The sequence below is a fragment of the Sinocyclocheilus anshuiensis genome, unplaced genomic scaffold (genome assembly GCF_001515605.1).
Source record: "Sinocyclocheilus anshuiensis isolate Anshui unplaced genomic scaffold, SAMN03320099.WGS_v1.1 scaffold274, whole genome shotgun sequence".
In the NCBI taxonomy this organism is placed as follows: Eukaryota; Metazoa; Chordata; class Actinopteri; order Cypriniformes; family Cyprinidae; genus Sinocyclocheilus; species Sinocyclocheilus anshuiensis.
The window spans coordinates 798,452-811,001 of record NW_015547698.1 but is presented as its reverse complement, the minus strand read 5'-3'; the positions used below and the strand labels follow the sequence as shown (position 1 = coordinate 811,001).

Genomic DNA, 12,550 nt, shown 5'->3' with positions numbered 1-12,550 from the left:
CAATTATAGACCAATATCAAATCTTCCTTTTATAGGCAAGATTATTGAAAAGGAAGTTTTTAATAAGCTGAACAAATACGTAAACTCAAATGGATACCTGGACAATTTTCAATCTGTTTTCCGACCGCATCACAGCACAGAGACAGTGCTCATTATGATAATAAATGATATTCGCTTAAATTCGGATTCTGGCAAAATATCAGTGCTGGTACTACTGGATCTCACTGCTGCGTTTGACACTGTCGATCATAACATACTTCTAGAGAGACTGGAACACTGGGTCGGGCTTTCTGGGATGGTACTCAAATGGTTCAGGTCATACTTAGAAGGGAGAGGTTATTATGTGAGTATAGGAGAGCATAAGTCTAAGTGGACGTCCATGACATGCGGAGTCCCACAAGGCTACACACACACACACACACACACACACACACAGACACACACACACACACACACACACACACACACACACACAATGGTTTTGTATTGTACAAACTGCACTTTCTATCGCCCTACACCTAAACCTACCCCTCACAGAAAACTTTGTGTATGTTTAGATTTTCAAAAAAAAAAAACAAAAAAAAAACAATTTAGTATGTTTTTTAAGCGTTTTGAATTACAGGGACACATGAAGTGTCCTCATAAACCACCTTCACATTGTAATACCCATGTCATTATACAAATTTGTGTCCTCATAAACTACATACCACATAAATATGCACACACACACACACATACACACACACACACATTCATGACATGTCAGCTGTAATGAGCACTGATGATCTCTGCAGTCGCGGTGTTCATGCTGATTTCTGTGTTTCTGAAGAATCCACAAGGCATCACAGTTTCATCAGACAATATATTTCCAGTCAAAGTGATGAAGTCTGGAAATTACATCATTCCTGAGATGGCCAGGTATGTAAAATGCTGTCAGGACTGAAGCTACTCAATTTGAGTAAATTAAATCATTTAAATTGACAGTAATTTTTTTTACAGTGTAGTGTTTATAACATTAAATCACATATTCTAGTAGACCTTCTAAACAAAATTATGAACATATAAATTACCATAATAGGGACCCCTTAAATGTTATTGCCTTAATGACATTTCCAGTCTACAACTATGAAGAACTTTGGAACATTTAAACCTCATTTACAGAAAAGCACGTGTGTTGTGTTGAAACATCTTCGGCACATTTTCATGGCCATATATGCTGTTCACTAATTCTTTTTCGATCAACAGAGCAGCTGCCAATTTACCAAAGGTTGAATGTACACAACCAGTTTTTGCAGGTCATTTACGGGAAATCTGTATTGGACTGCAGTGAACTCTTCAAATCTTTATGAGCTCTATATGAATCTCCTGTTTGATTCACAAAACTGCACTCAGTTTTACTGACAGCAGCTTTATTTCTGCATTATACACCATGTGAACTTGTGTGTTTGATTCTGGAAGATATGAGATAATGAGAAGAATCACGGTCCCTATCTCTGAAATAAAAACAGAAACAATTTGTTACCTAAATATTACTTGCTATTTTTAAATTCTACACTGGTGAACTGAAGCATCAAACTATTTTAAAAATTTGTATTGGCGATTCCAAATGGTAGGAAATGCAAACAAACAGACTGAGAGAGCGAGCAGTTTGGACTCTGAGGGTGGTGGAGGCGGGTATAAATCAGAGCTGCTGCAGCTTCACAGACGCTCACAGGAAGACACACACAGACAGTCAGGATGGAGGTGAAGCTGCTGTTTCTGACTGTTGTTCTGCTCTCCTCACCGCTCCTCACACTATGTGACCCGCTGTGAGTATCAAACACACTGTTCATGGATTCACTAACAGATCTGTTCTTAAACGCTCTGATTTGATCTCCTCAGGTTTGTTCTGTCGGCTCCTAATCTGCTGAGGGTGGGTTCCTCAGAGAACCTGTTTTTGGAGGCTCAGGATTACTCTGGAGGAAACATGAATGTGAAGATCATAGTAAAGAATCATCCAAAGAAGAACCTGGATATACTGTCTAAATTTGTGACATTGACTGCAGTCAACAATTTCCAGATCCTTACAGATATAAAGGTGACGCCACTTTGACATACTTTGTCCTTATGTAAGCATATGTGAGTGATTCTTCAGAGGGCAAACTTCATATTTGTACAATTATATTTACAATTAATTTGATTTTATCCATGTTGCTCAGATTCCAAGTGATAGGGACTATTTCTCTGCCGATCCTCTGGAGAAGCAGTATGTGTATCTACAAGCTCAGTTTCTATCCATCACTCTGGAACAAGTGGTCATGCTCTCATGCCAGTCTGGATATATATTTGTCCAAACAGACAAGCCCATCTACACACCTGCTAGCACAGGTACGATTAAGTGCTGAAAACATAGCATATATAGAGTGTATTCACAATGTGAACTTAAAACATGTTACATCAGCATGACATTATTCTGCTTATTGTTAAACTGACGCCTTTATGAAGGTTTGTATCTGCAGGAAATAAAACCATAAGAACTCAAATTTAAATTTCAGTTTGACCTCTTTTGCAGTTCAGTACAGGATTTTCTCTCTGACGCCCAACATGAAACCACTCGATGGGTCTGGAATCACAGTGGAAATCATGGTAAACACTGTTATTTAACACACACACACACACACGGTTGTATACTGTACAAACTGTATTTTCTATCACCCTAAACATAAACCTACCACTCACAAAAAACTTTGTGTATTTTTAGATTTTCAAAAAAAAACTAAAAAAAAGTATGTTTTTTAAGCGTTTTGAATTACAGGGACACATGAAGTTTCCTCATAAACCACCTTCACATTATAATACCCATGTCATTTTACAAATTTGTGTCCTCATAAACCACATACCACATACACACACACACACACACACACACACACACACACACACACACATTCATGACATGTCAGCTGTAATGAGCACCGATGATCTCTGCAATCGCAGTGTTCATTATTATTTCTGTGTTTCTAAAGAATCCACAAGGCATCACAGTTTTATCAGACAAGATATTTCCAGTCAAAGGGATGAAGTCTGGAAATTACATCATTCCTGAGATGGCCAGGTGTGTAAAATGCTGTCAGGACTGAAGCTACTCAATTTGAGTAAATTTTTAATTGCCTTTAGTATTTATTTCAGGACAATATCTAGTAATTTATAAGAAACGATATTATCCCGGCTCTTGGTCTGTTATCATCTATTTTAAAGTCATAAACTGCATTTTTTATTATTTTATAATGTTTCCTGAGGTGCAATTACAATGTTAGTGTGACTCTTACATAAAAAAAGTCATAATTTAGAAATAAAAGGCAATTTTCTTAGCCCTCTGAACGCTCTGTTTGAAGTGGCGTGTCTGCTGTGAGACTTGGGAAAAGCCCATTGTTATGATTGGCTAAGAACGTTTAAAATTAAATAAGTATAAGTGGAGCTCTCTCGAAATCTTTTACTGTGTTTTTAATATTACAGCTGTCGAGAGTAACTAGTCGTGAAAAGTGTTGACTATAGCATTACATTTATAGTATCTTAATGTAATTTCTCTATTTTACTTTAATTTTATTACAAGTAGGTCTACAGCGCCCCCTAAAAAAAAAAAAATGCCTTACCAGACGGGCATCAGGAAGCTGTTGCTGCTGCACGTGCTACTGTCTGTGTAGTCTATCGCACATAGGACACTTTTTTTGTTGCATTGTCAGATTAAATGCGGTGATCCAAAACAGTGAATCTAGCCATGCTTAAGGCAACAGTTTGCTTCAAGAATGACCACACTACTGGCATGATCTTATTGCTAGCACACCCAGAGCACATGTGAGCTATTTGTCTTATCGGCAAGGCATATTGGCATTATTTTTTATATCGGGCTGATGCAGATGTTTGCATTTTAAACCTTTAGTGGCCGATTCCGATAAAGGTCCGATGATATTGTGCATCGACCTTTAGTCCCTGTATCTCCCTTCTGTCCTTCCCAATTCACTAAAGTCTTATTAATACTTCTGCGTCGGTGTAGCTAGCTACGTTGTAGGCTGTGTGTAGCAATGTGTCAATTCTACGCGGACCGCTGAAGTATAAATCAGCCATAACGTGCCAGTGGGTGGGGCCAAAGATACAATAATGTAGAAGTAGGTGTTGATCTGATTCTTCAGAGGTGGTCTTTCGCCGCACTATGCTGTCATAATGTGACAAAATCAGAACTTACTCTGAAACTGTTTTCACACTTTTGAAACTGCTATGATTGCCTCCTTGGTTACCATAGCAACGTTTTGCAGTCTTGAATGTTTGGCATTCGCTACTTTTTGTTGTATATTAAGTAATGTTACTGTGACCAAAGACTCATTATCTTCGGCGATTTTAACTAAACCACCGGTAACATAGCCATTGTGGGTTTTTTTATGTTTGGAAGGCTACTTTACAGAGCACACTCTTGAAGGGTTGCTATGTCCCCTTATTATAATTAAGCGATGCTTATTAAGAGCCTTTGGGCTTGTTGTTTCGGCTTGGCTCTAAAAACAATCAAGTTTATGGAGTTAATAAAATAGGCAGGTGCAGGGCACTATATTTTGGTAAATGGCTTATTTCCAAAATATAACACGTTTAGATTTGAATTTATTATGTTTATTAATTTTGTTTTTCCTAGCAAGATTTAGCAACACAAATGACAAAACTTAGCCTGTGATTTCTTTCTTGCACCACACATACCAAAAAGACACAACTCTGATACATATATAAATAAATCATTAACAACTAGTTGTTCAGTTCGCTTCTGTACACACTGTGTAGAATTACCGTAAATGCGGTTGTCACTACCTGCATTTTTCGGGAGTGAGTTCAGTTGTAGAATGCAGTTGACACTCCCTTAAATTACCACACCGTGCACTCTCAGAAAAAAAGGTACAAAAGCTGTCACTGGGGCGGTACCTTTTCAAAAGGTACACTTTTGTACCTTTTAGGTACTAAGATGTACACTTTGGATACTAATATGAACCTTTAAGGTACCAACATGGACTCTTTAGGTACAAAGTTGTGCCTTTTGAAAAGGTACCACCCCAGTGACAACTTTTGTACCTTTTTTTCTGAGAGTGTGTGTGTACAGAACAGGATTGAGCTCTAAAAGGTTAATTGACAAATTAATTTAGCTACAGTGTGTGCGTGGCCTATGTTTCAGCTCTGGGATCTGGAAGGTAGTCACACTGTTCTCAAACACTCCACAGAAGAACTTTACTGCAGACTTTGAGGTCAAAGAATATGGTAAGACCTGTGTCCCTTGTTGTGTAAGAATATGATAACAAGTCAAAGAATGTATTTACTTATTTGTGTGTCTGGTTTGGTCTTAGTGCTTCCAACATTTGAAGTGAAATTAAAGCCCAGTAAGTGATTCTTCTATGTGGGTGATGAGAGTCTGAAAGTCGACATTGAAGCCAAGTAAGACAAAATACGTTCTGCTTCATTGTATTCATTGTATGTTTAATGTGTGAAAACACTGATATGACTGCATCAATCTGACATCACTGGGTAACCCCAACTAAAGATCATTTTAAAGGTCAGATCAAAGTAAAATGGTGAAATGGCTCCTTTCCATCTTCTTCGGAACATAAAAGGTCCAAGCTGCTCTTTTTCTATGTAATGAAGTGTATGTGGATCAGGGACAGTCATCGTCACCATTCAGTTTTACAGCAGAGTTTGGATGTGCTTGTATAGATACCTGTTTGGACAGAAGGTGGATGGAAATGTGTTTGTGGTGTTTGGTGTGATGGAAGATGAGAAGAAAACAAGTATTCCTGCATCTCTGCAAAAAGTTCAGGTGAGAGACATTAAACATCTCGCCTGTTGGGATAAATATAATTTCTTCTCACCTAGAGGACAGTTTAAATAAGAAGTTACATAGCTTTTTATTGTGTCTTGTAGACTGATGTTGCTGTGTTTCTCATATATGAATAGATCGTGAAAGGAGAGGGTACTGCAAAACTGACCAATCAGATGATCACTGACACCTTTCCAAACATTAACCAGCTGGTTGGACGATCAATCTATATTTCAGTCAGTCTATTAACAGAAAGTGGTAAGACTCAACAGATCTGTATGCACATGTTTACCTGCACGTGTGTGATTGTATGAGAAGCTAATCGTTTGTGTGTTTCAGGCAGTGAAATGGTGGAAGCAGAAAGGAGAGGCATTCAGATTGTGACGTCACCGTACACCATCCACTTCAAAAAAACACCACACTTCTTCAAACCTGGGATGCCCTTCAGTGTCTCGGTAGCCAATGTTAATGTAAAAGGAAGGGTCTGGAGAGTAGGGTGTACATTTTAGGACATCCTCAGACCTCAGTCATATGACTCAGACTAAAAGGCTTCAGGTCTCAGGAAAAGCATATTGTTAGCTTGTATGTTGGCAAACTATAGTTACGTTAAAGAGATCTTTGTGGCTATTAGACTGCATAGTTATAAGCACATCGCTTCTTTGTGTACAGATGTTACTGGGGAAACAGCTTGCTTTTCTGCGCCTACTGTTAGAAAGTGAATTTGCAATTTAATTCACCCCATTGGAGTTTTTCTGCAGACTAATGTCAAACGGGATGTTCTGTTCTGTATAGAACATAACCAGTGTAACAATTAATTAGGTAACACTTTAGAATAGGGAACACTTATTCACTATAAACTACGACTTTTCCCTCAATAAATTCCTAATTTGCTGCTTATTAATAGTTAGGAAGGTATTTGTTAAGTTTAGGTATTGGGTAGGATTAGGGATGTAGACTAAGGTCATGTAGAATAAGGCATTAATATGTGATTAATTATAATTAATAAATGGCTAATATTCTAGTAATATGCATGCTAATAAGTAACTAGTTAGACTATAGTTATAACTAGTTATAAGTAACTAGTTAAGTAAGAGACCCTAAAATAAAGTGTTACCAAAAATGTATCAGATAGGCAACTTCTTAACTTCGGTCTCTCTTTCTCTCTCTCGTTGTAATTCTAATCTAAAGCCATACTGTCACAGTTTCTTCATGTTTAAAACTGTAAAGCAGCTGCTTTAAAGTAATGTATTCTATAAATTGCTAAATATGCTTAAACGTGACGTGACTTTACTGGAGTGATTGCAGAGCTGGTGCAAACATATCCACGTCGCTATGATGATCAGATGGTTTCTTCACTGCCGCTTTCTCACCGCTGTCATTGTGTAATGTTTATTTTGTTATCAAGAGGAAAGCTCGCAGCACATAATTACATATTCTTCTAAACGCCGCTCTCCGCAGCATGGACGGCGCTGGGATGTTCGCTAATACAGCCGTGAATATTATCGGCATTTTGAGTCCGTTTCGCCCGATGCCTTTTTGTCTGATGCCGTTTCGCCAGATGCCTAATTGTATGAGACCTGACACCTGACGTTGTTTTTCCTGGACCTGAAGCCTTTTAGTCTGAGGTATGATGCCTTTTCGTCATATGACTGAGGTCTGAGGATGTCCTAAAATGTACACCGTACAAGAGGCATTTTTTGAACATGAGGCACTTGTGTTGAAGGTGCTGAAAAGCAGTGAGACACGATAGTAATTTACATAGAAAAAAGCAATTAATTAAAAAGCAACACAGTCTAAACATGTTTTGTGCGAATGGCCCTTATGGTACAGCAAGTACAATACAATGAAAGCATTTAATCTGCATTTAAAATCTGAATGAAATATAGTAATATGTTAGCAATATTATTTATGAACTAAATCCAGAAGAAACTCCAGCACAGTCTGCAGATTTTGAAACACTCATGACAGACCTCACTACCTAAACCTCACAGCAATTGGCTGCTGCCTGGCATTTTTCATGTGTCATTTACATAAAGTATTTCTTATATTTTTGACGTTGACGTCTGCAGTGGTAATTTACTGTTAATGTTACAACATCTCATCCTGGAAATCTACCAAAACTGATTTACACTTAAAGCCCCTGTTAACTAGAAAGTTAAGAGCCTGAATGTTTGTAGAACCTATGAAACAGTTTAATAAATTTTTGGTCTGGGTTTTATAAAAGGTCTACATAACAAATCCTGACCAAACACCTGCTGAAAATGTGGGAGTGGAGGTCAATCCTGGAGGGGTCAGAGGTCAAACAAAAGCCAATGGCATTGCAAAAGTTACTGTCAATACTCCGGGAGGATCTTCAACACTGGAGATCACTGTAAGACCTGCCATCATAACAACACTGATGTTCAGTCTACTGGAAAATAGATCAGTTAACATTTGTTGAACAAGCAGTGGAGCATATTGTTCACAGCACATAAGAAAACAATATATTTATTCTTTGCAGGCAAAAACCGAAGATCCACAAATAAAAGACGAAAAGCAACAGGCAGTTAAGAAGATGACGGCTCAGGCCTACATTCCCAGAAGTGGCTCCAACAACTACCTGCACATCGGCATTGATGCTGCTGAGCTTCAGATCGGTGATCCAATGACAGTCTATCTGAACACTGGAAAAAGCCCAGGATTCAAAGATCAAGACTACACATATATAGTAAAGATGATGGTTATTTCTCATTCAGCTGCACTACAGCAGCTTGTCTTTTGAAACAGTATAAATGTCACAAATGCTTTTAACTCGTCTGCCTCATTTTCAGATCTTAAGTAAAGGTCAGATCGTTCAAGCAGACAGGTTTAAGAGGAAAGGACAATCTCTAGTGGCTCTGTCTCTGCCTGTAACCAAAGACATGGTGCCATCCTTCCGCTTTGTGGCTTATTACCATGTGGGCCTGTCTGAAGTGGTGTCTGATTCAGTCTGGGTGGATGTGAAGGACACGTGCATGGGAAAGGTGGGTCAACCATCACAAGATACAGCTGATGTGCCAACTAGGTCTGTTTTTCTGACACTTCATCTCTTGTTTTAATAACAGCTCCAGATTGAGGTGAAGGAGAAGATGAATACCTATGGCACAGGAGATGAGGTCAAGCTGCAGATAACTGGAGATCCTGGAGCTAAAGTTGGTCTGGTGGTGGTTGACAAGGCTGTTCAAGTCCTTAACAAGAAAAGACTCACTCAGACTCAGGTGAAGGATCTTCTTCAGACTTCACAGTGCAACTTGACTTTTTGGCCTAAAACAATGTAACTGGTGTCTTTTTTGCACCTCTAGATCTGGGACGACATAGAGAAGCATGACACCGGCTGTACAGCAGGAGGTGGGAGGGACAGTATGGGGGTTTTCACTGATGCAGGTCTGATGTTTGCGTCCAGCACTGCAGGAGGAACCAACACCAGAACAGGTATTTTTTCTTTTTTTTTCTTTCAGCTAATGATATATCTATACCTATCTATCTATCTATCTCTCTCTCTCTCTCTCTCTCTCTCTCTCTCTCTCTCTCTATATATATATATATATATATATATATTAACTCTATTCACTGAACAAAGCAATTCCTGAGGATTATTGTCAGGGATGCAACTCTGGTCTGACAAAACTGATTGTTGGCCGATGACTGGTGATATACAGAAAATGCTTTTAGTTCAAAACAAGTATTCTAAGCGTTTTTTACATTTTTATGTCCAATACATCACTTTATCATAATTTGTCATTATTAGGGAAGACTGGGTCAAGTTGTCACCAGATTCGTTACATTTACATGTATTTAGCAGACATGAAGATTTTGAAGAGTGAGGGTTTGTGCCTCTATATAAAGGAATAAGCAGTGTTGGGGAGTAACTAGTTACATGTAACGATGTTACGCAATTTAATTACAAAATAAATGTAACTGTAATCAGTTAGAGTTACTAAGAAAAAATATGTAATTAAATTACAGTTACTTATGAAAATGTTAACGATTACAAAGGGGATTACATTTTAATATTTACACACATCCACAGACATATTTAATTGATTTCTTTCCAAAATTGCACTGACTATTCTGAGACATACGGCCCTATAATCTATAATTTATAAAACACAGACTGGTTCGTAGAATCCAGTCATAAAAACCGGGAGAACCGGGACAATTCCCGGTGGCTTGGCAGCCGATTTGGCCCGCTATTTTAATATTATTATTGTGTAGTTGCCTGCCGAATGTACTAAAGCGATTATTTCCATTCCAATTCACCGTTCGATAATTAAAGCTCTAATAAATCATGAATCGGTTAGTCGTTGCAATGCTTCGGCTTGTGCGCTCTCCGCGCCTCCGCCAAACGGTTTGGATCAGAGTAATCAATGCGAGAGAGAGAATGGAGTGGACTGTGGACGCGCACAGGTGGAGGAGAGAAGCAAAACTACTGTTCAGGGTTTCAAGTGCAGGTCAGTTTCATCTGTAAATATGCTATTGTAGTTTTGTCTTTGTTTACTTAGTTAAGCAGCAGCAGCACATTGCACATCAGTCATCACCCAAAATACTGTATAAAGGATATTATTATCTATTATAACGTTACAGTAGTAATTTAGCAGACAAATAATCATATTTTAGAATAGGTTTAGAGGGAGCTAGGGCAGACAACAACACACTTATGAAAATTAACAATGATTTTACTATAAATGCAAAGACAATGGTTACTATTGTTAAACCATGGTAACCACTTCCCGGCCTGAAATTTTTTTCCCAGTCCGCCCCTCGTGGAAATTAATGGCGCGGACATGCAGTTTCATTTACTACACATAGGCCTACTGAAGCTCGTTGTGTTTTCAGCCTCTGCCGCCTCAATATAGGAGTACATGAACACATAAACATAATCTCTAGATCTGCTCTGAGTCACTTCATGAGCAGTTTCCTTATTTTGAGAAAACTATCATCATATCATATACAAAGAGACACCAATGTTTCAAAAAGACACCAATGTTTCAGGAGTTTAGTACACAAAATAGGACACATGCTTATTAGATAACCGTATTTGAGTTGATGTATATGCTTTTACTCATTATTATTATTATTTTTTTTTTTCAAACCATTGTTAGATGCAGTGTTTCCTGTAGTTATGCAAAGATTTGGTTTCCAAAACAGTATCAGTAAACTATTTCTTATGATTTTAAATCTGCATTGAACTTCAGATCAATCTCAAAGTAAAAGGCGGTACTAAAGGCTGATTTTGTTGTGGATGTGTTTAACAGTTACAAATAAACATTCATTAGACATTTAGAAAAGTAATCAAAAAGTAATCAAAAGTAATCAGTTACATTACTCTAATAAAGTAATTGAAAAAGTTACACTACTATTACATTTTAACTAGGGTAACTTGTAATCTGTTACCTATTACATTTCCAAAGTAACCTTCCCAACACTGGGGATAAGAAGGTGCAGCTCATTCAGTGACTGTAGCTGGTGGGAGGGAGCATATACTCTTATGAGTGAATTGAGGTAGGGAGGTGCAGTTCCACACAGAAAAAAAGCCCAGTGTTAAATTAACTCTCCTGGGAGTTTATTTGAGTCCACACTCAAGAGTGTTAAAAGTAACACTGAAGTAGGGTTAAAGTTAGTGAGATAATTAGGTGATTAATTGAGTGATGATTGACCATTATTGAAGACACCTGATGGTAACAGCAGAATCACCAAAGGAGAAAAATACAATTTTTAAGAGTGTATTCACACCTGTCTTGTTTGGTTCGATTGAATCGAACTCAAGTTCGTTTTCCCTCTTGGTGCGGACCTTTTTGGCAGGTGTGAATACAGCAATTGCACTCTGGTGCGGACCAAACAACCGTACCGAGACCCAGCTGAAGAGGTGGTCTCGGTCCGATTCCAAATGAACTCTGGTATGGTTAATTTAAGGTGTGAATATGACCTGACCGCCATCCGATCCAATTGCAGAAATCACGCTCAGAAACAGACAGCTCTCGCATATAGTGCTGTTATTTGCATTTCAATGCCTTAAATAACTTGTTTTTAAACCACAATGCTTAAAAACACATGCAAATGATGAGTTTTCGTGACCATGGCGCACAGCAACATGACGTGAGCATGCTATATAGGCTAAAGCTTGCCGCAAAAATTATCATGACTATGTTGGGGGGAAATAGTAAGGAGATATTTTAATTATTTATGAATAAACTAGTGTTTTATGAGTCAGTGTCGCTATGAAGTTGATGATCCTGACTCGCCATCTCATCATTGGACACGTCTTTAGAAAGAAATGCATCTTTACGGATTACATCATAATAAGAGGTTTTGGATTTGAATTATTTCGTTTTGTAGTCGTTTAAAGCTTTCTATAGATGTATTCATCAAGTCTGTAAGGAAAATATTCGCTGAGTTTCGGTGCATTTTTGTGAAGCGCTCCTGTTCAAGACAGAGACGGCAAGTGCATCCTATTTGTTTTCTTTATTTTACAAAAGCACAACGTTTTCTTGATATTGTGAGTGCACACAAATAAAAATAGACCCTTTACAGTTCCGAACGATGTATTATTCTTTCCTTTATGAGCAAAAATGATGACGTATTTAATTTGTTTCAACTGATGTCCTGAAGCGCGCTTCAGCTTCCACTCTCCGCACAAACGATTGGATATGCGCCTAACAGCGCACATTTCTATAGGTTAAATGTTTAAACTAACATTGTGATATGCTT

General features: G+C 38.0%; 1 protein-coding gene across 1 annotated transcript in view; it reads left to right on the top strand.

The window, feature by feature from the left end:
* The first annotated feature begins 5,362 nt into the window (after positions 1-5,362).
* LOC107703742 (complement C3-like) overlaps positions 5,363-12,550 on the top strand; it is a 52,990-nt gene continuing 45,802 nt past the window's right edge. Inside the window, exons 1-9 of the mRNA XM_016506464.1 lie at positions 5,363-5,445; positions 5,722-5,824; positions 5,962-6,082; positions 6,164-6,279; positions 8,049-8,195; positions 8,325-8,531; positions 8,635-8,826; positions 8,908-9,060; positions 9,145-9,274. Of these exons, the coding sequence (XP_016361950.1) occupies positions 5,774-5,824; positions 5,962-6,082; positions 6,164-6,279; positions 8,049-8,195; positions 8,325-8,531; positions 8,635-8,826; positions 8,908-9,060; positions 9,145-9,274 (1,117 nt within the window). The 5' untranslated portion in view covers positions 5,363-5,445; positions 5,722-5,773. The remainder of the gene's footprint in view (positions 5,446-5,721; positions 5,825-5,961; positions 6,083-6,163; positions 6,280-8,048; positions 8,196-8,324; positions 8,532-8,634; positions 8,827-8,907; positions 9,061-9,144; positions 9,275-12,550) is intronic.